A 27,400-nucleotide genomic window follows, 5' to 3' on the forward strand; every position below is an offset into this window, starting at 1 on the left:
GCAGAAAGTTAGGTGGGCGGATGAGATTAACAAGTTTGCAGGGACGGCGTGGCCACAATTAGTACATGACCGGGGTTGTTGGAGAAATATGGGAGAGGCCTTTGCCCTGCAGTGGGCGTAACCAGGCTGATGATGATTATTATTATCATCATCATTTGATCAACTCGGCTAAAGGTTTTTTGGCGTCCTTAGCACCTCTATGACATGGTCCATATGCTACTTCACACAAGCTTGGTAATTCACTAGACTGCTTGAAAGATACCACAACTGGCACCTTAGTTGGACCAATACATGTCTCTGAGCTCAAACGCTATGTTTCGCCCCCTTCTTAACATTCGTGGTACTATTGTGACCCCCCTTTTGCTGGCTTGTTCAACACTGAAGCTGCAATATATCAAGCCCGGCACATGAAGTTTCATAATAGCATTGCCATGCCAGCAATCGTGTGTAATACGCTGCACATATTACAGATGTCCCACTCACCACGCTCGCTCCGCCATCATCGCCGGCTCCATGACTGATGCGTGCCCTACTGCCCCCATCCTGCTCGCCGGTCATTGCCCGCTGGCCGCCGCACCATCGCCACCTGGACGGCCCTTGATTCCACGAACGCTTCTATTGGCTGGGCCTCGCGACTGCCATGAGAGCTGCAGCCACGGCCACTCATCAAAGACTCGCCGGAGCTGGTTCCTGAGCCGTTCTGGGGCCTTCTCCTCTCCGAGCGCTATCCATCAGAGCAGCTTCCTGTCTATACGCCAGAGGAAGCCTGCATCCTCTGCCCCTTATGCTTCATGCTGAAGATCTCCCAACACGCTCATCATGCAGGATCTTTCCACCGGGCCCGGCTTGCTACAGCTGCGCTTTACAATCCTGATCTTCAGCCACCTGTTCCCGGCACCATGGAGGCCGCTATTGCTTTACTCCGGTCCCTGCGCTCCCACCTTCTTCACGACAAGGTCTTAGGTGTATATCAGGAGCATCCGCCGTGTGCAGAGGCACTGGCTTCACCGGACCCTCAAGCACCCTTGGAGGACCTAATTTCCCTCGACATAGATCTGTGATCCGCAGGGGAAGGATCAGTATGGGGATGCTGGCTGCATGGAGGCACAGCGGTGCCGCATCCATCATCATTGGAGCAGGGCTCGTGCGCCCGGGCCAGGCACAGTAAGCCTGGCACGGGGCATGGCGATCAGGAAGCTGGGTTTCAGTTGGTCTGGGCTTCGGACAGTAAGGGTTGACCTTTTCATGTCTCCCGCACTCTGTGTTATCTCTGAGAGGCTCAGCTGGCCACTGGCTCTGAAGCCACGGCTTTGAGCCCACAATCAATGCATGCAACAGGTCCCCTGCAAGCCAGACATGACTGCTTTGCAGAAAATTTTTGCCCTGATCAGATTCCTGGCTGTACCACCTTTACATCACCCAGCATACCATGAAACCACAATAGAGCTGTCACTCAACAAACACTTTTCACTTGCCTAATCACAATGGTGGTGAACTCTCATACAACCATACAAGAAGTGCTTGATCATCTTAGCATGACTGAAGAAGAGAGCGCGATACTCAAATGCTGCTTCCAGGGCCGCTATGCACATTTCTAATTTGTGCACAATACGAAATATCCCTTTCAAACCGCCTTCCAGGCATTAATTGCTGCAGAAGCTGCCCAAAATTGAATGTGGCTGGATGCCTTTAATTGCCAATACTACACAGCATGTGTTTGTAACAACTGAACTGCAGCTGGCTCCCATCTACTGAACCTAACTCTCCAACACCACCATGCTCTTATCAACAAAATTGATCTCCCCACTCGGACCGGCAACTTGGTGCAAACAGGATACTACCGAGATTGCGCATGGTGAAGGGCCAATATATATATGTGCGTGTGGTAGCAGTAGAAGCCCACACATATTGTAATGGTGGCTTGTGGAGGCACCACAGCGCCATCTACATTTTGCGGGGCCAACTTTCCGTGGCAAAAATGAACATTTGCCATTCTAGGCGCACTGCACAAGGTCAGCCACTGGTGCCAGCTTACATCCATCGGCAGCATACATAAATAGAGCACAAGAGTGCAAGTGCAGCTCAAGCAAGAGAGAATATTCGCCACAACATCACACCACAGTCCCGCACAAATACAGCTATTGACCTACTGGCATATATAGCCCTCATTCTATAATGGCAGGCATTACAACGGCGAGCTTTGATAGTATTGCATGAATTCGGAGCTGTGGGCTCACCCAGATTTGAGACTAATTACCACATACATGGGTGCTTAGTACCAATATACATCAGATATTTCCGTGCCAAGGGAAAAGCAACACTACGTTGCAATAATTCACAAAAACTGCACTTTCATCTTCACTAGCACAGCACGGACGCCACCTGTAGTTTTTCGCTGGCACTGAACTCATAACTAAAATACATTATTTAGTAGTGAAAATGCCGATAAAAAATGAAGCTACTGATAAAATCTCATAATGTTGATAACTTTATACTGCCAATAATTTTTATGGTCACACATAAGAGACTTCTGGCAACCTTAAAGTGTTAAATATGGCAATACCATCTCGGCATATCTCAACACGCATCACTGCCAACAAACTGCAGAAAGCCTGCACAGTTATGTAGCCATAACTGACCATAGATAGAAGCAAACAGCCTGTGACTTCACATTTTATTATTCTTATGACGTTATCTCTGCCTTTACAAATGTTTCTATAAGTGCCCAAATGGAGGCATAATTTTCCTCAACTGTTGCTTTGCCCCGCAAGAGGTAGTCGTGCTGCTATCGCACAAACCGCTTTTCGGTCTTGCCTTTGCGACCTATGGGCATAGACCTTGGTAGGACAACAGGCGTCCCCGATTGGTGTACAACCAGGGAGAACATGGGCAGTGACCACAACATTTTGGATGTGACGATACCCATCCCAAATAGTCATAAGATACGATGCAATGACCATCTCTCTGTTACCACACAATACGTCAACTGGGATGCCTTCAGACAACAAGTACTCGATTCCCCCAACATTCCACTTGTCCAATGGCCACAGCTTCTCATAAATACCCGAGACCAAGTCACTAAAACCATCCAATGAACAGATCACTCCCAGATTGACAAATATGTTCCCCATCTGTGAGGCAAGCATAGATCTTTGGTTCATGTATAGAAATGCAATGAACTAGACCGAGATCTTCACCACTGCATAAAAGGTCACACTGCAAGCCCAAGAATACGCTGATGAACCAACCACCAACAACTAGCTAGAAATTTGTGAACATGCAGGCAAGTCTACACACCAGCAAGGCATGGTCTCTTGTGCTATGCTGGGACAAGGGAGACAAACTAACCATCTGGAGACCATCGAACTAAGGACCGGATCCCACCAGTAGAACTTCAATAAGAAATCGTAGATTACTTCTTCCTAACTACAACATTCACAAACTAACCCAACCTCATCATTTATTGTTTGACCTAGATCACTCCTTCACAATGGGAGAATAAAGCATGCACTCTCCATTTGCAAAGTAAATAGAGCACCAGCTTGAGACAGTATCTCACATTGGATGTAGGCACACGTGGGTCCGACATGTCACAGAAAACACAGCAGAATGGTTCCTGTACATGGAAATGTCCCTTACTTGTTGCGGTGCCATCTATCGTAGAACAGTGGCCGAGTTCTAGGGGGTGGTTTGCTGGGGCATCCACCATAAAATTTCCTTGCAGAACATAGCAGAAACTCGGTGCATGTCAGGATCCACAAACATTCGCAATTCCCACAATTGTAACATATGTATCAGAACAGTCAGCTAAGTGACCTGTTGAGCATTTACAACCACCGAACACCGTACCTCACTCTAGAACTGTGTAGCAACCCAACTCACTGCACACCCCACATTAAAGCTTTGAATACAATAGATACCTGGTCATTCGTGTGCAAGAGGAAATTAGGTGGCTCACGCCATCTCCTGTACTAACCTTTGGGCCCTATTCCGAATTGACTGGATCCCCTCACTAACCCATAACTTCTCACCCTCACAGAGCCCTGTCGCACATCATTCATGCCCCCACCCCACTGAGTGTACCACCAGTCCTCATTAGGTGAGCACAGACACATTCAATGCCCTCACCCCACATCCAACACTGCATACCTTTAGCAAGACACACTCCTGTCTGCATTGTGGGGATGCGCAACTCTCGCGCGTCCCCTGATATGTTTTTTCTGCATGGCGCGTCTCCTGTAATCCGGCTTCGCGGCGTGGCCTAGCGGTCGGAGTGGTTGAGGCGCAGTGCGAGAGAGGGCACGAGTGTTGCGCTGCTAACGCCGCCAACAGGGCGCCGAGAGACAAGGCGCTTTCTTCTTTCCCTGCGGATCGGCAAACAGCGTGGACGTCCCGCACGCGCGCCGACTCATGCTTCTGCGAGACCGCCTCGTGTGGCCGTCTTGGAACGCACCACCGTCCGCGTGACCGTACGCGAGAATGACCAGGCGTTGGGATCCAGCATGGGGCGAACATATTCACTCGCTATCCGGTCGTGGTGAGTCGGACTTCTAGATTTGTCGCGCGCCCATCGGCATGTTTTGTGGATAGCAACTCAGCTAGCAGGCATTGATCTACGAAAGGTGCAATAAATGCCCTTGTGATTGTTTGCACTACTGTGTTGTCGTTCCTTTGTCCCAAGAGCACAGGAGGAGGCCCCCACAGCATGCACTGCTGTGGCTTCCGATACAATTCCCACATTTTGTCGGAATGTCCTAGGAGCTATGTGGCAACCCAGACTAGCCTCGCTCAACTACCCACCAAGTCTCGCCCTGCTACTCTTGAGGGGTAGTTGGTCGATTCGTCCCTCAATGCTATGAAGGCTCTCGTCGTCCACATATGGCTCCTCGGTCTAGACTGGGCCCCTACTCCTCTTCGCTGCTCCTCTAAAACTGCGCCAGCTCTGACCTGGTCTCTTATGGCTTAATAAAGTTTTCTCTCTCTCTCTCTTTAGCTGCATCTTTTGATCCAACAACAACCAGGCATGCCACGAATAATGTAATTTCTGCTGCTGAACAGTATTACTTTAATTTGCAAACAAAAATTTACCCAGTAGACATTGTTTATATCTACATATGTTAGTGTTTGCCCCCTAATTATCTCCAGATGGCATTTACTTCCATATGAATTCCTTAGATAAAATAATGGCAATATGTTGAGTGGGGATGTATGTTCGTTGGGGATATCTGTGGTAGTACACCACAGGCGTTATACTGTGTGTATGGTATGTTATGGTAAAGCTTTATTGAGGTCCTGCAGATCGTGAGTCATCACGAAGCGGGCCGCTCCCACGTGGGAATTGGAAGGCCAAGCCAAATTCAACTGCTCAAAGCTGTGTTGCCTGTAGAGCTTCTATCATCAACAGTGTAACTGCTTAGATGTAATTGGTCACTGAAAAAAGTCATTACAGTAAGTATTACTTAGTAAAAGGAGTAGTCAATTACCAAACTACCAAAAAAATAGTTTATCACTAGTAGTCAATTACAGGTAATTTGTTTGTACAAGTCATAGATTTCAAAGCATTTTTGCCTGTGTGGGCCGTTTTTCATTCAGAAAGTCTTCGAAACTCGCATGTCTGAGGCTTTCATTCCTTTATAGTCCAACGTAATTATTGTTCGTTGATGTTATTAACTAGACTGAGGTGCTGTCTAAACATCAAGATATCATGAGGAGGTAGCGTAGGAACTTGAAGCCTATCCTTCTTTTTTCATTATTTTTCTTTTGAAGAGTCTTCTTAGCTTACTTTACACTGGTTTGGCGTATGTAGGTAACTTGTAACCACTTTCAGAAAAAGAAATGGCCTTTTCACAAAGCGAGCATCAGCTAGAGCATCAAAGCGAGTTGCAAGAAGTATCAAAATGTAGGTCTCAGTGAGTCAAGAAGCAAGAATTAGTCGTAGAGTAAGTAAAGTTAATTGTATGAGTGTGATTAGCGCCAATATAGTAAAAAATTAACCGCATTGCACTGTACCCCTGTAAAGGGTGCACCACCTTAGATACAGATATGCTGAGGCAAAGGTGCAGTTATAAGAAATGAAACGAGTTCATTTGGTCTAAGCTATGCAAGGCAATTGTGTGTGGAAGGCAGCTCCACTGGTGTCCACAAAAGGAGAGAAAGTGTAGCAGGATAGTAAAATTGACGCTATGGGCATAACTAGCACCCAAATAGTCTAAAATAACCACCTTGCGCCTTAGACTGCACTACCTCCAGGAATGCCCCACTTGGCCTCATGGTAAAAAAAAAAAGTCGGCCAAGTGTCAACGCTAAGGAAAACAAGGTTGACGCAGTAGCTATCAAATATGATACAAATAAGATATGAAGTGACTTAAAGTGGTAGGCTACACACAAGAAACTTTTTCTTTAGATCAGGAGTTAGAATCCAAATAACTGTTTTTCCTAAATAAGCATGTCTAATGTAGCTCATTCAACTATGTAAAATGCAGAAAATGGTTCATTTTATTTTTTGGCGGGTAACTTTTCTCCTAAAATGTGGCAGAAGTGCTAGCCACACCACCAATGATAAATAACTTGCGAATTGCTGAATTTAGTAAAGCTTTGGCATTTATGTAGCTAAGTGGGAGACCTGTGCAATGAACTAGAATAAACGCATTGTGCTGAATATTTAGAAAGTGATGTTCGAAAAACTAAGCAAATTAAAAAATTGCGAATTTTGAACAAATTTATTTGCAAAATGATCTGTAAATGCAAAAATATTGCATCAATTTCTTTTGCTCTAATTCGTCGCACATATCTATATGTGAGGAATGAGTGTGAAATATTTCATATCAAAATTTTCTATCAAAAGAAAATTTGTCAAAGTTTGTGTAACATGACATGGAGGAAAATCTTGTTTTCAGAAAAACGTAAACAAATCTTCAAACCATGTAAAAGATGTGAAAATTACACAGAGGCCTAAAATGCACCAGCTTCATAGCTGGAGCCCCCATAAGACGCAGTAGAGTCTCCTTTTGTTCATGTGGCTGCTCAGCGACAACATAAAATGAAAAAATTATTTAAAATAATATTTATATAAAAAAGATAGTACTGATTTTTGGTTTCGCATTATGAGGGTATGTGTTGGAAAACTTACTGTAACTCCGAAGCTAATGATGATAGGACGATGATTTTTTTTCATCATGTTGCTGAACGTTTGGGCCTACATAAAATGTAAAAAACAAAAAATAATTTTTTGCTAAAGGAAAGGGACTTTTGAATGGCCTGTCAGCTTAATGAACGTGAAAAAGAGACAGACTAGAGAGATATAATCAACATTTAATCATCATATCGTTTGATCCACTGTGTTCATCGACCCTGTCTTTAGCATCGAACTTGGTTGACCTTTTTTTTTTATGCGAAAGCATCAAATGGCTCATTGAGGGAAAAAGCGGCTGTCCGGCATCTGCAGCGGCGAAACTGCACCTAAATTCCCATTGGCTGTGATGAAACAGCACAAGTGTGCCTGGACGGAGCAGAGCGAGCAAAGGGGAACACCTGCTGCCACAGTAGCATGCCAGATCAAGCTCGCTCTTAAAAGCCTGTGTTATCCGCGCATTCTTTGTCCGCGCAAGCTTTCACCTGCGTTCGAACTATGTCTCGGTAAGGCCAAATCAAAACACGCCAAACATCTCGGTGCACTCGTGTGCCCTTGTGAAGTTCATAACTCAGAGGACCGCTCAGCGGCGTTCAACTGAACATTAATGCTTTCACATTCACAACTCTTTAGAAGTACTTGGGTATCCTCGGAATTTTTTCTTTTACCAAAAAGCCATGTGAGCCAATCCCAGAGATAGTGCAATCTAAGGGGCAGTGTGATTAAAACAGTTAGGAGACATCTATAGCAGCTTGACTTTAACTAACAAGTGCTTTAAGCACTTTATCAATGAACAGTCTCAGTTTTAGATAAAAGTACATGCAGCATTGTCAATAAACAGAGAGTTGGAAAGCTAGGAAGTATCAGAGGGACTGTTAAAGAGCCTGTAATGAGCAATCATTGAATGTTTTAGAAGGAGGACACATGAAGCTAGCAAATTCAAGACACCCTAACGAGAAATCTCCAGAACTTTCTGCAGGATAAGCAAAAAAAAAGTGTTTAGAGTGCCTTTGGGTTAAGTGTCATGGTGACTACTTGTCAGGAGCTCAGAAAAAACACATAACAGCTAGCACTGTAATAAACAGCTTCATGATTCGTCAGCGCAACAATAAACAAAGACGAAAAAGAAGGGATGGTCACAGGCACTGTCTGTCAACTGAAATTTTAATGGAAGCCCTTGGCTAATATATACAAATTGTACCAAAGCAGGAAAAACTCAAAATAAAACCAAAATCCTGTACAACAGTACCACACACATCTCAAGTGATTAAACCTGATTTAAAAAGTGTAGTTAATTCTGTGTTAGGGTGATGGAAGGCTGACTGTTGGAATCTCAGCGCTGACGCCCGTTGTTGCAATCGGGTCGCAAGCCCCAAGGGTAGCGTTGGCCTGGCAGCCTGGGGCACAACTGGAAGCATCCGAAGGTCCCGGCAAAGCATGAGTCGACTGCTAACAGAACAACTTGTTTATTCTAGCATCGCAAAAGAGCGGCCGGTCAGGTCGACCGAAGTGGAGAGACGGGAGACCACGCTTCTCGACGGAAGAATTCGGAGCCTCTCTCTTGGCGTCCGGGGGCAGCTGCTTTTATACTCTCGGAGTTGAGGGCAAGAGGGAACGTCGCGGGACGAGGCCACGTGACAGCGGGGCACGGACAAGCTGAGAGACATGTTGAGACGAGTGTAGTGACGCATCAGCCGGGCCGGCGCCGGTCAGACCTCCTCGCTTCACACTTGGGGAGCTCCTCTCACCGGCTGCCGCGCTTTGACAAGCGTGGACACACACACACGCACACACGAAGACACGTGGCACTGAAACATGCCTGGACACGCTTGGCGGGGATGCGTTGCGGCAGCTCCGAACGGGCCAAAATGTCCGCCGCTTTGAACGAAGCCCCGGCGTCCGTTGCATCCGCACCGGCTATACCGCGCGTCGTAGGCGAAACGTGACATGACTTACTCATTCGTGTGCATGCTTAAGGATGTGAAGAGCCTCAGCTATCTTGCACATCGGCTGCTCCCTGTCCCTCACAATGGTAGCAATACTGTTGAGAAGCAGTATGCAACCTTGAGTGCGGCAGTGGCTAGATAGATGAGAGCTGTGTATACCCTTTAACGAAGTGTGGTGTTCTTTGAGGTGTAGCTTGATGCACTGCCTGGTCTGGCCAATACAGACTTTACCACAAGAAAGTAGCTCTTTGTACACATTGCCAGTACAACAAGGTGTAAGCCTGGAATTGTGCTTGATCGAACATTCAGTGTTCTGAAGCATGGTCCTGCCCTCAACCCTTTTCTGAATAGACGAACACGTTACCACGTTTCTTTTTCGAAGGAAAAACAGCATCCACATTGTACCTAATGCGAGTCTTCATGATACGGTGCGAAACTGAATGCAGGTACAGAATAACTACATACTAGTGGCACCTATTCAGTGATTGGGCGAGTTCCTCGGGGGTCTTTCTTCCAGCGACTTGCCTATTTTCTAGCAAACGCAGTGAGGCAGGTTGCTAACTAGTTGCTGAGCAGGTTGCTTGCCCCCTTCACCTGCAGGCAGAGCCGCTCAGCCGAGGGGAGCTGTGCAGTCGACTTGGGCTGGAGCAGCGGAAGGGTCCATTGCTCTTACAGCTGCTTCATCCTCTACACCCACCAGCAACGTCAGAGGTATGTGTGCATGTAGAAATGTTGCTTGCTTCTCTTGACAACTAGAATGACAAGGACTGTCCACTGGCCTACATACATTCATTGTAACAGATTAACAGGACAAGCAAAAGGCAAGTACAAGGAAAGTGACAGGAATGAATGCTGTAACAATGAGTTACCAACTATCCCAAACCAGTACTTTGCCTAATTACATATATTCGTCATTGTTATTGGCCTATAGTTTAATGTTGGCTGCAAGACAAAGTTGCAGCGAACATTAATGATGTTGCACCTATCATTTTTTGTTCCGTCACTCATTGCATGATCCGGAACTTCCTGCTGAGGTTCTTTGTTAGCCTTCAAGTTTCTGCCCCATATGTTTATATAATTATTTATATCCCATTTTGTGGCACCTCATTCGCCTGACAATAGGATGACCACCTTCACAACGTTTGCATGCTTTGCTGCGTAACACATGTGTACTGCGGCGAAGCTGACTTTAAATACCGCGTGACGAAGCTGGCTCTAGAAAACCGGCTGCTGATGTGCAACAATTTTTCGTGCTAAAAAATCAGGTGCGCATTATATTTATACTTTGTTTAGGAGCTTTCATGTCATTTCTATGTTATTTTGCTACTGCTGGCACATAAAAATAGCCTGCGCATTTGATTTGGAGATGTGTTTGAATCGAGCAAATACTGCTGAATGAATCAGTGGTGCGTTTTGACGTTTTTTCTGTGTGTTGTTTAATTCGACCTGCCAGACAATTTGATAATTTGCGTCAGTTCCGTCAGGTCGAATGTATATGAATAAAATTGTTGATTTTACTGTCTTCATTATATTGTGGCGTAACTGTATTGAAATAAGTACAGTTGCTGATCGGTTTCACTTACATAGGAGGGTTGGTAAAATGTTTTAAGTTATTTGGCACGCAGAAAAAAACTTACATCGATTAAAAAAAATCGTGTTGAAATTAAGACTCAACAACCACAGGTACAGTATCTTCACATTGGCGGTACGAAGCAAAGCCTGCGACACTTTCGTGTCCGCTCCGCCACCACCGTTGACAGTATTACCCACTGCGAGACAACAAATGCAGGCAAAGGAAAGCGAACGCTTCGTCTGTCTCTCACTTCAACAAGTCCCTGAAACTCGAGACTACACGACCTCCAGCACTAAATGTACAGCAAGACATGGAACAGATTACCTCCAAAATAGGGTGGCCAGGCTGCATATTTGCTGAGCAGTGCTGACAACCATGCACAGCCATGACCGGTACAGATCACTTGACCCCCCCCCCCCCTCTCATGGGAAGACGGCATGCATCACGCCACCATCTTTCTCTACTCTCACTCGCGCTCACTGCATACGACTTTATACAGAATGTGACAGTGAGACACATGACAGTGAGTGAGTGAGCATATCTTACTGATGTGCTGCTCCTCTTTGGCAGTGGCTCTCTGTAGTGCAGCGCATGATTCGAGAGGTGCATTTGCATTAACTGCATGTAATTCAGCCTTTCGACCATGTGCATCCATGGCAAATGTCATTTGTTGCTTTGGTATTCCTTCGCAGCATCAGTGACGTTTTATTATATTGAAATCATGTATTAACACACTTTGTTATGTTGAGGCTCAAGATACGCAGTTTTCTGTGGACAAAAAGTTATAAAATGTTCAATGTTTCTTTATGTCGAGCTTAACTGTCTTCGTGTTCCAAAGTTCCTCAAGGTGAGCAGTAAAAAACAGGCAGGAAGGCACTGAACTTTATTGAGGTCCTGAGGAGCGACTCTGAAACTCCGTTATGAGGGAGGAGCCGCTGCGGGCCTCTCCCGCGTCGGGACGGGCAGGCCGTACCTAACTGCCACGCCGCGGGCCCTCTGGACGGCCCGTAGCTGAGCGGCAAGGTTGGAGTTCTTGAGTGCCTCCTCCCACTCTTCTTCTGTGGTGAGATGATCGTGGTTCCGTAACGAGGCACACACTCTAAGGAAGTGCTCCAAATTAATATTGGCTACCTTGGATGTGAATCTTCTACTAAGTAAAAACAATCTTGTATTGCACTTGACAATATGTGTTGCAGTTGGCTAGCATCGTATCACTGCTGACTGCGAAAGCTGCCCCTTACACAGATGGTGTTGTTACAGAAATGCAGGCATCACTGCCTGGGTTTATGAATGCTGCAGCGTCGTTCTGGTCTTGCAGAGTCCCGAAGCAAGCGATACCAAAGTTGGGCCGCCTGAACCAGTGACGCAGAACAAGGCCGCTGATACCGTTCCAGCAAAGGACACACCTCCAGAGTTTGCACTGTGAGAGTTTTTTTGATGGACTTATCAGCACCTTTGTGGTGGACTTTGGATCATTAAATCAAACGCTTCTCTCAGTTTTCTAGTTACTGAGCACAGTTGTCTGTTTTGGAAACCCTTTCAGGTCCATTTTTGTCTTTGGTGTCACAAATGTATATGTTGCACATCTTAATGACAAAATAAAAAGAAAATGCTTAGAAAAATATTTTAGTGTAGTTTTCATAACATATCAAAGTCTTCTACTGTGAATTCTGCATATTAGTAGGCAGCTCTGACATCTCAGATTGCTAAGGTGACTGCCCTAAGTGTGTGAATTATGATCACAAGTCATCTGGTAGCTGTTTGCATGCCCCAAAGTCATGTAGCTGGCCTTAGATGCTAGATTCTATAGGTGTGAGAGAGAGGCCCAATCGCAGTGTGCCGCAATGTTTGGACATTTACAAAATTTCAGGGAAAACCAGCGGTGCTTGGAACTTTGTATGCTTACGTGACCAGAGCTGCTGGAACAGTAATTTCGCACATTAATTTTCGCTTTGGCTTTTCTGTCGGTTAGCTAAGCAATCGATCTCAGATATACAGTGAACCCTCGTTATAACAAAGCCACTTTGCACAAGTTATAGCTTTATTCAAGATTTCACTTGGTCCCAACTCAAATGCATGCACCTTAAACCAGATTACTTGAATTGTGCCAATAAGCTGCTCTGCTTAGAGTAAACTGTCAAGAGGAGTGTGTGCACACTCACGGTGGCGCTCGGCGCCTTTTGCACCGAGTGAAGCCTTCTGCTCCAGGTAACGAACGATTCTCTCTGTCGCCAGCTACACCATTGTGGTGCCTGCACATTCTTTTCCTCCAAGCTGCACCTGACAGCACCATAGCCCCGCAGCCATCGCCCTGTCTGATTGTAGTGGTGTCCAAATCATAGTGTCTGAAGTATTGCGTGACGGAACAGACAAATCTTGCTCCGTGCTGCCTTCCGCTTGCCTGGCATACCAAAATCACCTGAACTTAAACCCTCTTGGCTCCTTCCCGCAGCTTGTGCAAAGGAGGCAATCACGACCGAGAAATTCAATCCCAATCTGACTTGATTGTGATTGAAAATGCACAGCATGACACCCGGTTTAGATGTTCATTAAGTTGTGCTATTTCAGTTCTACTTCTTTAGCTTTTATGGAGTAGTCACTTTTATTGAATCACCACATATGTGGCATTTTTTCTCCGTCTCCATCATTTCATTATAATGAGCATTTACTGTATAAAGCTCAGGTATGTCAAGTTATTTGTCTACATCAAACAGCCGTAACGCTCCCTTACGAAACTCACACTAAAGTATAGTGTTGCACTATGTGTGTATCAAACTAAATAAATAAATACGCTTTTATCAAACCAAATAAGTAATACATGAACTCCCGTTAAATGTCAGATTCAATAAATCTAATGATGCGCCATGTCCCTGCAAGTGTTCTTCTCCTATGGGAGCCACAATCTTCATGCACCAACAGACAGACAGACAGACAGACAGACGGACGAATGGACGGACAGACGGAGAGAGAGAGAGAGAAAGAGAACTGTATTTACAAGGTCCTGAGAAGCTTTGCCCTAGGGCAGAGCTGTGGGCCGCTCCCACGTGGCGACGGGTGGGCTGAGCCTAACCGTCGGATCATGGGCTCTCTGGACAGCCCCTTGCCGTGAAAGTTCTGAGCTCTGGATGGCAGAGCTCCATTGTTCTTCCATGATGCGATTGGGTCCCTGTAACGAGGGGCATCGCCAGAGCATGTGTTCGAGATTGCTAACAGTTCCACAGTCTGGGCAAGTAGGGCTAAAAGCTTCTGGAGTGATCGTATGGAAAAGGGCCAGGTTTGGATAGGACTTAGTCTAAAGCATGCGTAAAGTCGACAACAGAGGTCTCACCAGTTTGCTATGAGGAGGAGGATAAGTCCACCTACCTAGGTGATAGTGCTTAGTGATTTCGTTGAAAGTAGTGGGAGTGTCGAAACTCGAGAACCCCAGAATCTGAACTCGACCCTGCTGCTGGGCGGTGGGTGGGTGCGTGCTGTTGGGAGTGGGTGATGTCATTGAGATTGGGAAAGGAGTCAAGCTGGGGGTCGGAGGTGCACCAGAAACCACGTGATGGTGTGCGGAAGGATTATTTTGTTCTTGAGAATTTTGTGAGCCTCCTCAGCGATAGAACCTGAAGCGAAAGCCCTGATCGCCGACTCAAATCAGTGAAGATTTGTGACCTGCTGTTATCTAGGAGTGCTATAGCAACTGCAACCTGCTCTGCTCTAGTTGGTGTTGAGCACTTCAGGGAAGCCGCATCCACTATCTGTCTGTTGCGATCAACGAGGGCAATGGCAAAGTTACACGACTGTCCATATTGGGCTGCGTCGACAGAACATGCCGAGTAGGAATCGTCTTTGGTACGCTTGAGGAGGGCGAGGGCTCTCGCCCTGTGTTTGCCTACATTGTGTTGAGGGTGAACATTACGAGGAAACGGTGTGATTCGTGTGTTGTTCCTGTGATCTTCTGAGATTTGATGTTTCTGCTCTTCCATGAGGATAGGGTTGATCCCAAGTACTGTCAGGAACCTCTTTCCAGCCGGGGCACAGGATAGTTGGGCCAGTTGGGCTGACTCTTGAGCCTCGATTATTTCGTCCAATGTGTTGTGCACTCCTAGTTTCATAAGGAGGTCCAAGCTCGCCCGTAATGGAATGCCTGGCACTTTTTTAATACTTTTTCTGATGAGCGTGTTTAATTTTTTCTTCTCAGAGTTATACCAATTGTGCATGGCTGCCACATAAACTATATGACCCATGAGGAAGGTGTGGAATAACCTGAGGAGGTTGTCTTCCTGAAGGCCTCCATGCCTATTCGAGACTCTGGTTATGAGTCTGATCATGTTCTCAGTCTTGGCTGTGAGCTTGCTGAGCGTCGTATTGTACAGCCGCTTTTAGTGTAGAGTTTGAGGTCTGTTTTGGACAATGGTTTCCAGCCTCTAGGTTTGGAGACCGCTCCTGACTGGCCTGTAGAGGAGGAGCTCAAACTTTCTCGGGGAGCATCTAAGCTCCGTATTTTACAGGTACATCTCTGTTTGATCTACAGCCTCCTGTAAGCCTAATTGAACATCTCCTTCGCTTCCTCCAGTGCACCAGATTGTGATGTCATCAGCGTAGAGCGTATGATTGATCTCTTCTATGTTGGAGAGCCTTTGCGATAGTTTCTTCATGGCGATGTTAAAAAGCAGTGGTGAGACTACCACTCCTTTGCCTCTGGGGCCCAAACTGAAATTGTTGGACTTGAGGTCATCGATTTTGAGCGTGGCCTACGATCCCGTTGCAACAAGCTTATGTATCTATGTAAGGCATCTCCCAAATTGAGCTCCAAGATGGAGTTCAGTATGTGAGCATGGGATACATTGTCAAAGGCCTTCTCCAGGTCTAGGCCTAAGGTGCCTGTTATATCTCTTGCGGTGTTGTCAGTGATTTGACACTTGATGAGCGTCATCACGTCCTGTGTTGACAGGGCCGGACGAAAGCCGATCATGTTGTACGGAAACAATCCTTGTTTCTTGATGTGCTTGGAAATGCGATTGTGTATGACATGTTCCGCCACCTTCCCTACGCAGGACAGGAGTGAAGTGGGTCTGAGGTTTGAGAGACTGGGGGTCTTCCAGGCTTTGGAATTAGGATGACTGATGCCATTTTCCAGGACTCCGGGACAACCCCTCGTTCCCATATTCCATTGGTCTCCTCTGTCAACCATTCTATGGAGCCAATGTCACACAGTCATTGCATACCATTGTCGTCACGTTGTTGTCGTCACATTGTCATTTCGCTATCATCATCAGTTCAGAAACGTCATACCATAGTCGTCGTATAGCCTTTGCCATCCCCTCATCGCCATTCTATCATAATCCAGCTGTCGTCGTTCAATCACAGTTATGCCTCTGTTATCACGCCGTTGTTATCAGACAGTCAATGTCATGCGTATGTTGTCATACTGTGGTTGTCGCGCTGCTGTGGCTGTTCCATTGCCATCATTTAGCTTCGTTATTTGGCTGTCATCATACTGACGTCACGTAGTTGTCGTTATACTGTTATTAACAATTGTTATTATTTCAGAAATTTCAGAATCGTCTTGTCATTGTTGTCATTCCATTGCCATCATACTGCCTTTATCGCTCCATCGGCATCATTCCTTCATCATTCTATCATTGTCACTGCATAGTCATCTTACCGTCGTCGTCTTCGCGTCAGGCCATCATGCTCATGGGTGACCTTGGTAAGCAAGTGCCACAGCAAAGTCAGCCGATAGTGAAAACGGTGTATGTCACATGTAGCCTGAGCAGCAGAACTCTCAGAAACACCACTTTTGCTTTCAAATAAACAGGACTTCAGCCATACAATGTGTTGTTGCACTGCTTGAATGCTAATCACTTTTACATCGACGGTCATCGTGAGATGGATTCGGCCATAATTTTTCTGTCTTCTATTTGCATGCAATTGCTGTATTCATTGTGCAACAGTCACTACATTTGTGATCGATTCTTAGGTTGTATATTCCATTGTTTTCTTTGCCTGACCAGTCATGTGCACACAGTACCAATTGTCTACTCACTCCAACTACATTGTTCCTCGACTCAAGCACACTGACGCCAAATGCTTGACATTGTGTGCATGTGTGTGCGTGCGCGCGCGTGTGCGTGTGTGCATGTTTGTGTGTGTGTGTGTGTGTGTGTGTGTGTGTGTGTGTGTGTGTGTGTGTGCGTGTTCTTATTTGCTAATCTTTTCATCTCATTTTCGTATGTTCATTAGACAGTTCAAATATTGTGGAAAAACCAGATGGTGAAAGTTGCCGACATTTCCAATATTATCAAATCAATCAATCACTCAATCAGGTCTCCGTGTGTTGTGCCCCAAACACTATTTTCATTAACGCAAACTTGCTAGCACTCCTAGCTGTCTGTTCTTCTGAACTGGTGATAAATCATGATAGCTGAGTAATGTGCCCGCCTACACATGCTACTGCCTTCACTCTTCTGCCAGAGATGGCACTTCCCGTGGAGGCAGCCGGCTTCCTCCTCTCTCTGGTCCCAAGGTGCTCCCCACTCTAGAGCCACAAGGTGAGCCCCTTGTTGCATCAGAATATCGGTTAACATTATTTTATTTGTTTGTTTGCTTGTTACTACCAACAGTGCCATTACTGGCATTACAGTGGAGGTAAGTACCCTTACTGTAATGCCAGCGGGAGTACCTTGTAATGCCAGTTGGGGAAGGTTTATTTAACAGAAGTTGACTGTATAATACAGCGATGACTGTTAATTCAACTGCAGTTAATTAGATTTTTGTTTTAATTCGATCGCGGTTGGCATCCTTGCATTTCTATGGGCCCAAACTTTTGTTATTTTGATCCTAAAATTTGCCTTCACCGGAGAATTCGAACTTCACCAATCAGCATGCACACATGCACACATGCACCTGACCCCTATAGGGACCCCGACAGCAGCCACTTTAATGAGAGGGTCTGTCTTGGCAGTGCTTAGGGAACAGTGTATGTGTTGAATGCACGTCGCCTCTCGTCGAAAATGCCTATTTTCAGCCTGCCTTAGGAAGATTTTCAAGCAATAAATGTGGCTCACAATGTCTGGTTATGGTGTTTACCTGATTTTACTGCGTACATACCTTTTGTTTAAAGAAAATTGAGCCGAAGATTGCCAGCACCATGCAGTCGAACAAGAAAGCAAAACCGCCTTTGCAGTGGTCATATGCTTTACCGCATAACTTGTATGTATTGCACGCGGACCCTCGTGTGGCAAAGCTGACTTTACAAAACCAGCCGCCATTGTGCAACAGCTTTTCTAGCTAAAAATTGGGTGTGCATTAGGTTTCTACTCCGTTTAGGAGCTTTAATGTCATTTCTGCTTTATTTTTCTACTTTGTACACATAGATAGTGGGCGCATGTTTGATTCGGGGGTGTGTTAGAACAGGGCACATACTGCAAATGAATCAGCGGGTGTTTTGGCGTTCTTTCTGCATGTTATTTAGTTTGACCTGCCGGATAATTAAATCAGTTTCTAAGGTAACGTCAGGGTCGAATTAAGGAAAGTCAACTGTATAGCCTGTGATTTGCCCTTCTTTTGCCCTCTGTCCTGTCTTGCAGTGAAGAGGCTGATATTACAGTTACACCAGAAAAAGTGCTACAAAATTTGACTGCTGGAGTTTCATTAACAGGGGCTTGTCTGTCTTGTGCGCTTCTGTTTTTCCTGTAACAGTGCCTCATCCTGAAGCAGAGTCCCATTCACTGCAGAGGTAAGCTACCTTGCCCTTAGTATAACATAATAGAACCAGGAAAAACTCTAAACCTTGGTGTAATTGGCACCTAATGCACTTGCTGATTGAACTATTTCTATAATTGCTATAACTGTGAAAAGAAAAGAAGAAAATTCTTCTTTACAGGGTTTGTATGCATCCGTGAAATCCTTGAGACCCTTGAATCTGAATAAAGAGATTCAAGGGTCCTTAAAAATCCTCAAATAGAAATGCGCTCCTTGAATGCCTAAATACTCGAACTTGAGCCAACTTCAGAAATTTAAAAATAGCGAACTGCATCAGTGCTGTGCTGAGGACACTATTTATTGGGAAACCATTCTATAAATATATTTTTTTAGAGACTCTTGCTGAGCAGTTGCAGTCTGGCTTGTCTACAGCCACTGACAAGAGGCCTGTTTAAATTGCACTGCCATCATGGTGCTAGACGAAGCCAGATCAAGTGACAATGTCTCCAAAGGAATTGTCCTTTTATTTCAGAATAGCTATGTTTAAATGTTTCTTATTGTCTTCACAGAAACGCTCTGTAGGTGTGTATGAATAAAGTGTGCTTTAAGCTCCTTAAATTTGGCTTTTGGACACCTTAATATCCTTGAATATTTCTTGAATTTATATAATAAAATGTTTCACATGAACAGGTGTCTTTAGCTGTGACAGGGCTCTTTTGGTTCTCTGATTTAGTTAGCACTATACGACTACTATGTGAGCATGGGCAGCTTGCACATAGCATTCTACCTGGGGCAAATTTACACACAGTTGAGCATAGTACAAGAAACAGTAAGTGGTCATAGCAGAGTAAGTTATTGAGTGATAACAGGTAACCTGGGTGATAACACGCAACCTGGGGGATAGCAGATACCTGGGTGTTATTTCTTCATATAACTTAAAATGGACTTCTCATATTAATAATATTTCTGGGAAAGCACTTTACAAACTTGGCTATCTCAAACGAACCTCAAGAAATGCCACGAAGGAATGTAAATTAACTGCTTACAAATCACTAGTTCAACCGATCCTGGAGTACGCCTCAACTACTTGGTCCCCTCATCACGCGCGCGACGTTGACCGTTTAGAATCAGTCTTAAAAAAAGCAATACGATTCATCTTTGGCCGGTACGATCGCAACTTTTCACCCTCTTCACATATGCACACTTTATCTTTGCAAACATTAGAACATAGGCGCACACGTGAACTTATCATCATGCTGCACAAGATCGTTACACGTCATCCGACATTCAGGCACCCTTCTCATTTGTGCCCTCAAGCGCATCGGCAACTTAACGGAACCACCCATTAAACATTGTTCCTTTCAAACCACATATGGACTGCTTTAAATTTTCTTTTTTCCCGCTAACTGCTGAAATTTGAAATCGATTGGATGGCTCACTTCGCGCATTGCCAATTGAAGAGTTCGTTGTTCAGTTGCCAAACAATTCGACCTGTTGACCTGTTTTTAATACTTCTGTGTTATCTATTCCTATGCTGCCCATGTTATTTGTTTTTACTAATGTATGTACCCACTCCTGCTATGTCTCTTCTACGAGACAGCAGTATTTGTAAATAAGATAAAATAAAGTGCTTCTGTAAAACTACTTACCTTTTTTTTCATTCGGCAATTTGATATTCAGTAAGGGGGGAAACTTTTTTTTTACCCGCCAGTAGGTTTACCCATAGGTAAAAAACGTTGTGTAAACAATCAAAGTTGTTCCTGCAATGTCTGTTCACACTTACTTAAAATAGGCAATTGAAAACAAATTTATCACTCTTACTGCTCGTTATTTATGGCAGTGCCAAAATCGGTGGACACTATATTGACACATAACTACTCGCTGTGGACACATACCGCATTTACTTGCATAATGAATGTACTTTTGTTCCCAAAATATATGCGCAAAGTTGGGGGGTGCATTCATTATGCGAGGTAAAATTTTAAGCAATTTGTTTTATTTCCACGCCAACCTCTAAAAAAGTCAGTTTCGCCTGAGATGCGAACCATCGATTGCGATATCAAATGTGTAGACAGCTACACGAAGTAAGGATAGTAGTTTTATCTGCCGTATAAGCATACTAACATTCGCTTCAATGCTAACTGATCGGCGAGAATGCAGCACGCGCAAAGGTATGAGCCGCCATCAATTCAGCTCCCGACGTAGATTGCCTTGAAGATAGGGCGCGCCGCCGCCGCATAATGCGCAGTTGCTGGCTGCGGGAGTAAAACACCGTGCACCCTTTCACTCCCTAACCTCCCTCCGGCGCCATGCGCGCGACGGAAGACAGCGTGTTTCCTTCCCGCTTTCCACTGTTGCACGCCGGCGGTCCTCGGGAGCAATTGTGCAATATGCAGTTGCTGTCAGAGTACAATGCTCCCCCCTCCCCCCTCTTGTGCAGCAAAAGACGGAGCGCGAGATTGAACAGGGATCGTTATCTTCCCTCACACGCTTTCACTCACACCTACACCAAGCGGTGCTTTGTGACGACGACGGCAAAAATGCGCGTGGAGTGTCCACATAATTACCATTACAATAACAGTAGGAGACACAGCACAATTCGGCGTCCAACAAGGCATTGGACTCGTCAGCACCTGCTTAACGTCATATCAGGCGCCGAATGGTACCGTGTGTCGCCTATTTCACGGCAGCAAGTTCAGGGTGCTATCATTATTTGAGAAAAAAATTTGAAAATCACTTCTTGATTGGAAAAGTGGGGGCTGAATTCATTACACAAGTGCATCTGTTATGTGAGTAAGTACGCTAACTACGCATTGAAGCTTTAGTCTTATCTTTCCTACCATCCACCTCTTTGGCTAATATGAGGCTCTGTATGTAACCTAAATTTCTATTTGAATTTTTTTGATATTGCAGTTACACTGTACAGTACTCTGACAACAGTGAGCTGTGACAAAATGAATTCCACCCCTGAAAATGGCTCCCTTGGAGTAACAAAAGCCCATCTCGTATGCCATGCTTTTATGTACTGCAAGCATCGAAAGCGGTTGGCGAGAGCTTGAAATATGGCATGGCTACCATGTGTTGTTTCATTTTTGCATGTGCGTCTCAGCAGTCTGCTGCTGCTTTTTAGCCTGCAAGTGAATGAATTTCAAGCACAGTTAAAATTTCCAACGAAAAGCCAGTATTTTTTTTCATGTGTATACCCATATTGGCTCCCTTACTCTCAGTTAATATAATCAACTGAGAATAGTAAGGTGGTCATGGTCATGGCCCCTCTAACAAAGCTATGCCAAGTGTTAGGCAAACCCATATCCTCCCCAGTTCTCTCATGGTGGTTCAACAACTGCAGTACGAAATATTTCCTGTAGCATTCTTAGCATGAAACTTTTTTTTAGTACCGTAGAAAAGTTAACTACTGGGCTAGTTGGTGATCTTGCATACTAAAAAGATTTTGCACAAAATCTTTTTAATATTTAGTACCTTCTTCAACTTTTTCTGAATAGAGTGAAATTAAATTTTTTGCTCATTGTCATTGTTTAAATAAAGCAGAGCTAAGGGAAACTGACATCCTCCTGGATGCGTTAATTTGCTGTCCTCTTGTTTCAATGTCAACCTCTATTAGTGCAATAAACTGTCATGATTACCTCTCACCCTCCTGTATATTGGATGTTTTACCCGAGTGCTCAAGGCAAGGTAAAGTTGGCATTGGTTAACACATTGTGGTTGCTAACAAGAGTGGTTACCACAAGCAAGCTCCTCGATGTTTTTACCGTTCACCTTTCATTCGACTGCACTGCCGTTCACATAGCTGTGGTGCTTGCATGTGCAGTACGGCCTCCCGGAAGACTGACCACAGTGGCTCAGAGGAGAGCGTCGAGGAGGAGCTCTCTCGCATGGATGACAGCAGCCTGTCCACCACGGTGAGGAGAAAGTTCAAAATCAGCATTGCAGGGGGCCACATGCACGGAAGGGCAGACGGTGCGGCTATTTCACACGTGGTGGACAGCTGTGGAGTGGCTGGCGGCCAGAGCTAGGGGTTGGTCGCCCGGCTCGGCTGTGGGAGGTGCTTGGTTCGATCCCCTCTGCCAGACGTCCGCCGGTTTGTAAGAGGGGTACGACGAGCCCCCAGCCAGACACACGGCTTTCCATCGGTGTGTTGCTTGGGAGAGGTTCGCACAGACCACTATGCTTGCTGTGAAAAGAACCAAGACGAAACAAAAGACCAAACAACACAGAAGGACTGCTGCTGATTTCATTCTGGCAATTTCTCATAAAGTGGGTGTCCTTCCGAAGCGGGAAGCTCTCCCATTCACCAAGCACCGGGATGGAAGCGTGTTTATACCACTTGTACCAGTACCTACACAGCAGCAGCAGTAGTCTGCCTCCCACAGCAGCAACAGATGGCTGACTATTTCAGCATTATTGGTAGGACAAGGGCCACCCAGAGACCTTTCAAATCTCTGTAGGGCCCCCTTTTGAATTTGGAAGCCCTTATGAAAAATCGGAGCGCTGGGCTGGGTGACATCTCTATCAATTAAAAAAAGACTGCTGAGTTCCCAACAGCAGTGGGATTCAATCCAAGTGCCTCCCTCATACTAGGCAAACGCTCGGCTATTGGAAGCACTGGTGAAGACTGGTGTCAAAATACAGCTGCGTAGCATGGAAGAAGCTGAATACAGGATCTGTGTCCATGTTCGTATGATAGTTTTATGTGCTTTTTAGCCATAAGACTCCTATCGAGCATGCAGCATAATGCACTGCAGTCGTGGCTGTGCCAAGCCAGGCTTGTGTGGCAATCTGAAACTGAAACTTAGTTTGGCAGAAAAAGAAAAGTGGCATATTTTCAATCACGGCAAGTCTGGATCGACTGGAAAACCAACATTGAAACACAGATTGGTCAATTACAATCTAATTACAATCGGTGCGTACATACCATAAAGCTCTGGCTGATGCCAACAAGCCGTCGGTGCCAAGAACAACCCATCCAGCCTTCAGTAGAGGCACTGCTAAGGAGCTAGTGTCTCTGCAACAGGCAGAGTAAGCCAGAGTGTCAGTGATGTTCGAGAATGCAGACACAGAAAGCAATTAATCATTTGACGCATTAGTTTGGAAGAGGTTCCTAAAGACAGAGTTTGTATTCCTGAGAACAGTGGAGACAGCAGCAGTATTGGAGCGTTGGCTGTGCTTGAGTTCAATGAGGCTGCATGTGGTAGCAAGAGAGTGCTCGATGATCTGGAGCTGGATTGTGAAGTTCAGACGAAGAAGCACGTCCAGCGAGCAGCTAAGGGAACCGTTTCACGAGCATTGACAATGGCACTTAACTCTAAAGCTTAAAAAACAGAAAAGAAGACAGCTTGAAGCAATTGCTGCTGAGCAATGTCCTGTTGAAGAAGAGGACTTAAGATGAAAAATTATGCAGTAGCGGCCTTTGATTATTCGCTATTCGCCATAAAATAAAGTAGCATGTTCTGTAACCGTTGGATTGATTTTTCTCAGGTTGCACTTTTTGGCGAAGCAACACCTTTCGGAGAATGATTGTTTTCAAATGGCTTTGCCAAAGGTTACTTTTGATGTGCTTCGTGAAGTGAAGTTCTTGTGGGAAACAAAATAAGGTACTTTTTAGGTTTCTACATTTTGCTATCACAATGAAAATATCAGATACATTATTTGACTTGTGGCAACAACAAAAAAGAACAAACTTGGTTTTCAAGTGATGGGATTTTTGCTGAAGTGGCATAGAAAAAGCAAATCGCTACCCTTATCCTGCACTATAGGCCACCGAGATATATTCAAACAAGAGAATATATCTATTATTTTTGAGATTAGTTTTCTTAAGCTGACACGCTAAACTTCTCAATATGATCCCAGCAACTACCATTCTGTTTGCGCCAGGAGGATGAATTTAATATTTGTTCTAATGACAAGAAGGTAAATCATCCTATAAAATTTCGTTAAGATCGGTTAAACGGTTCAAAAGCTGGCCCTTCAGCCTAGCATCCCCCCTTAAACTGCTTCTTCATGCCGCATACGTACACATATTCTTGCCAGGATGCTTGGAAAATAGGCATGGCAAAAAAAACAGTAAAAATAAATTTCCTCATCGCTGCATTCATGCCATGAAAACAGTCTTGAACACCCCAAGTTTGATCTATCCAATGTCCAGTTCTTTATGAAAGAGTTACTTTACATCGGTGAATTTTGCGTGGTTGATATAGAGAATAATTTCTTGGCAAGTTCGGGTTCAACTGTGCTTCGTGGCACTTTCCTGCAATTGCATAAGGAGCCACATGTTTATTTGCAGGCTGATGATCGCACATTCGATCTGACAGTTTCCCGGGCAAGTGATGTGGAGGGCTGTGACTACGCTGAGCCAGCCCACTGACAGCGCTGGTTGGGACTGCTGCTTGCTTGCCAGAGATCAGTGTTTGGTCCTCACGGGTTGCACCCAAGTTTCGTGCTTTTTCTCCTTCCGTGAGCACCATAAAAAACTTTAATAGGAACGTATGTGCTCTGTGTTGCGTAAAAAAGTTGCAAGATTTCACACTTGGCCGCAGTGGTCTTACACTGCTAGGACTTTCATCAACTGACCAATTGCCTTTGCAGCAACCTGTTTGTGTCTGCACCATTTCAAGAAGCTGCTTGTGGTTGAAGCTGGTGCTGATTAAATAGTTTCAACTTATTGTGTGAGGAGTGTCCTATTGCACTGCGGTCAGTCATGCTGCAAGCTTGGGTGACCCTGTATGTGATCATGTCATCCACTTAACACTTGAGCAAACTGTCACTCGCTTTGCATACCACAGCCAAAATTTCGGCCGTTGGCAGTGCTGCTTGTTGTGCCTATGCTGTAACCTGTACATATTTCATGGTGGCTGTGCGGTAGTTATACATGATACCTATGGATGAATACAGGACGGGAAGGAATCCAGAACAACTGCTCTGTGCTTCCTAATTGGCACATGGTAGTGCTGGTAAACTGACTCCAGTTTTGTGCACTTTTATATGCGTAAGCTTATCTATGCTTACCCATTGAGGAAACCCATCCCTCCGTTACACAAGGTGAATCGCTATGAAGAAATGAATGTATAAGACAAAATAAATTCGAAAGGCAAAACCTTGGCAGTGGTGAGTTTCGAACCCACAACCCCACGCTCAGAAGCCAAGTGTCTTACACATCGGGCTAAACACCCGCGCTTGCAGAAGGTGAATACGCCTGAACCGTATGAATGCGTTGTACCAGTGGTACTAAACAAATGTCAAAGGAGAACAGTTTCTATAAAGGCTTTGTTGAAAGATTTGGTGATGGTGGCATAGAAACCATGTCTGGGACCACATGTAGAGCCGACTTGAAGCATTGGAGACATCAGGAAAATTTCAATGTTGCGAAAATGTGATGTCAAACACGCCACATCCTCTATGTGTTTCGGTGGTCACAGGACGTGCCTTCCGTTGAGGCGTTCCTTCACCGACGGAAATGCCACCGACCTCTGAGGGCTCATGCACTTGACGTTGCACTATACACACAGATGAGCAGTCAATGAATTGATAAAGGGTGATAAGAAGTGATGAGGAGTTATATGGGTCTCATCACAGTTGAAAATGGTTCGACGCGGATGGATAAGGTGCTAAAGAGCAATAAAGGCTTATAAAGGTCGGAGCAATTTCTGTAAGGTTAATAAGCAACGATAAGGAGTGTTAAGGGTCGGATCAAGTCCGATAAGGTTGATAAAGGCTGGTAAGAGTAGATGAGGGTCAGATCTTGTCCTATAAAGCTGCTGAGGACAGATAAAGGTTGATACTGAACAGATAGGTTGCAGTAAGATTGATACTGATCAATAAAGGTTGATAAGGCTTAGATCGAGTCCGGTAAGGTTGATAACAACCAATTAAGGTTTATAGGGGTTGGATCTAGTCCAGTAAGGTTGATAACGACCGATAAGGGTTGATAAACGTTTATGCTGATCGGATCAAGTTTCTTAGCAATGATAATGACACCAGCCTGCATGGAGATTAGCAAGTGACGCAATGCTTACGCATACTTAGACAACTCCCAGTATGAATATTTCCAGTTCTAGTATGAATATTTTTCGGCACAGATGACAAAATCTTTTTATCTCACAGTTCGCATTTCATTGTACATACAAAGTTCAGTCTGTTTGGTGAGCAACTTCAGGCTCACCATTGTTGAGTGTTTATATTGGGCTGAGCCACAGCCCATGCAAAAACATGCAAGCCTGCGACCATTGGCGTAATAGAAGGAGGGGGGTCAAGCCTCCCTCTCTTTCCCCTTTCCCACAGAACAGAAAGTTTCAGGAGGTGGGCTCGGAAAGAGGAACATGGATGACAGGGAAAGCTTGAATGTGAAAGCAAAACGAGGCTAGTCGCGGTCTGAAATGAGGGGGGGGGGTGTTGTAGTTATCCCCTCTCCCATGCAGAGAACACTGGGGGGATCAGTGCTAAAAATTCCGCATACAGCTAAAGATGGGACGAGCATGTGCATAAAACTTGTAGACATTGCTGCTTCCCACAAGGCCTTCATCTCATTGAAGAGCTCATTTCTGGTATTCGACTGAGTCATCGACCACGCTGCATAGAAGAAAAGCATTCCGAAAACATTTCCACTTGCTTGTCTAGAAAATGCATAATAAGCACCCCCCCCCCCCACTTTTGTTTCTTCTTTTTCTTTCCCTTGTCTCTGCCTTTCATTATGTTAATAAACTTGAGAAAGGCTTGTGGTGCTCGTGGTTAGGCTAGTTTGTACATGCTGGTAAGAATGGAAACGGGCAGAAAAAAACGGGACAAGAAAGAAAGACCTACTGAATGCTGATTTGTGCATGGCAAATTGTATCAAGGATGGTGGTGCTGAATCGCGGAAGCTGAGAAACCACCACAACAAACAGCTGGGAGGACAGGTAGGTGAATGGCCTCGAAATGAGGTGAATGGCCTCAAAGTGCACGCAGAAACAGAAATATAGGAATGTTAGGGGCCACGGCACCGTTCAACAACCTGGTGAATGTTGAAGAGTACGATAGTGACTAACGGGAAAGAATTTTAGGAAGGGG

General features: G+C 45.1%; 1 protein-coding gene across 2 annotated transcripts in view; it reads left to right on the forward strand.

Annotated features, from left to right (window-relative positions):
- Positions 1-25,019, forward strand: part of LOC135899249 (centrosomal protein 43-like) — a 51,855-nt gene extending 26,836 nt beyond the window's left edge. For both annotated transcript variants that reach the window (XM_065428527.2, XM_065428526.2), the window contains exons 3-8: positions 9,676-9,786; positions 11,967-12,070; positions 17,111-17,187; positions 18,338-18,374; positions 22,170-22,260; positions 24,642-25,019. In XM_065428527.2, the coding sequence (XP_065284599.1) occupies positions 9,676-9,786; positions 11,967-12,070; positions 17,111-17,187; positions 18,338-18,374; positions 22,170-22,260; positions 24,642-24,722 (501 nt within the window). In that variant the 3' untranslated portion in view covers positions 24,723-25,019. The remainder of the gene's footprint in view (positions 1-9,675; positions 9,787-11,966; positions 12,071-17,110; positions 17,188-18,337; positions 18,375-22,169; positions 22,261-24,641) is intronic.
- Positions 25,020-27,400: the final 2,381 nt, after the last annotated feature.

The sequence above is a fragment of the Dermacentor albipictus genome, chromosome 5 (genome assembly GCF_038994185.2).
Source record: "Dermacentor albipictus isolate Rhodes 1998 colony chromosome 5, USDA_Dalb.pri_finalv2, whole genome shotgun sequence".
Lineage (NCBI taxonomy): Eukaryota > Metazoa > Arthropoda > Arachnida > Ixodida > Ixodidae > Dermacentor > Dermacentor albipictus.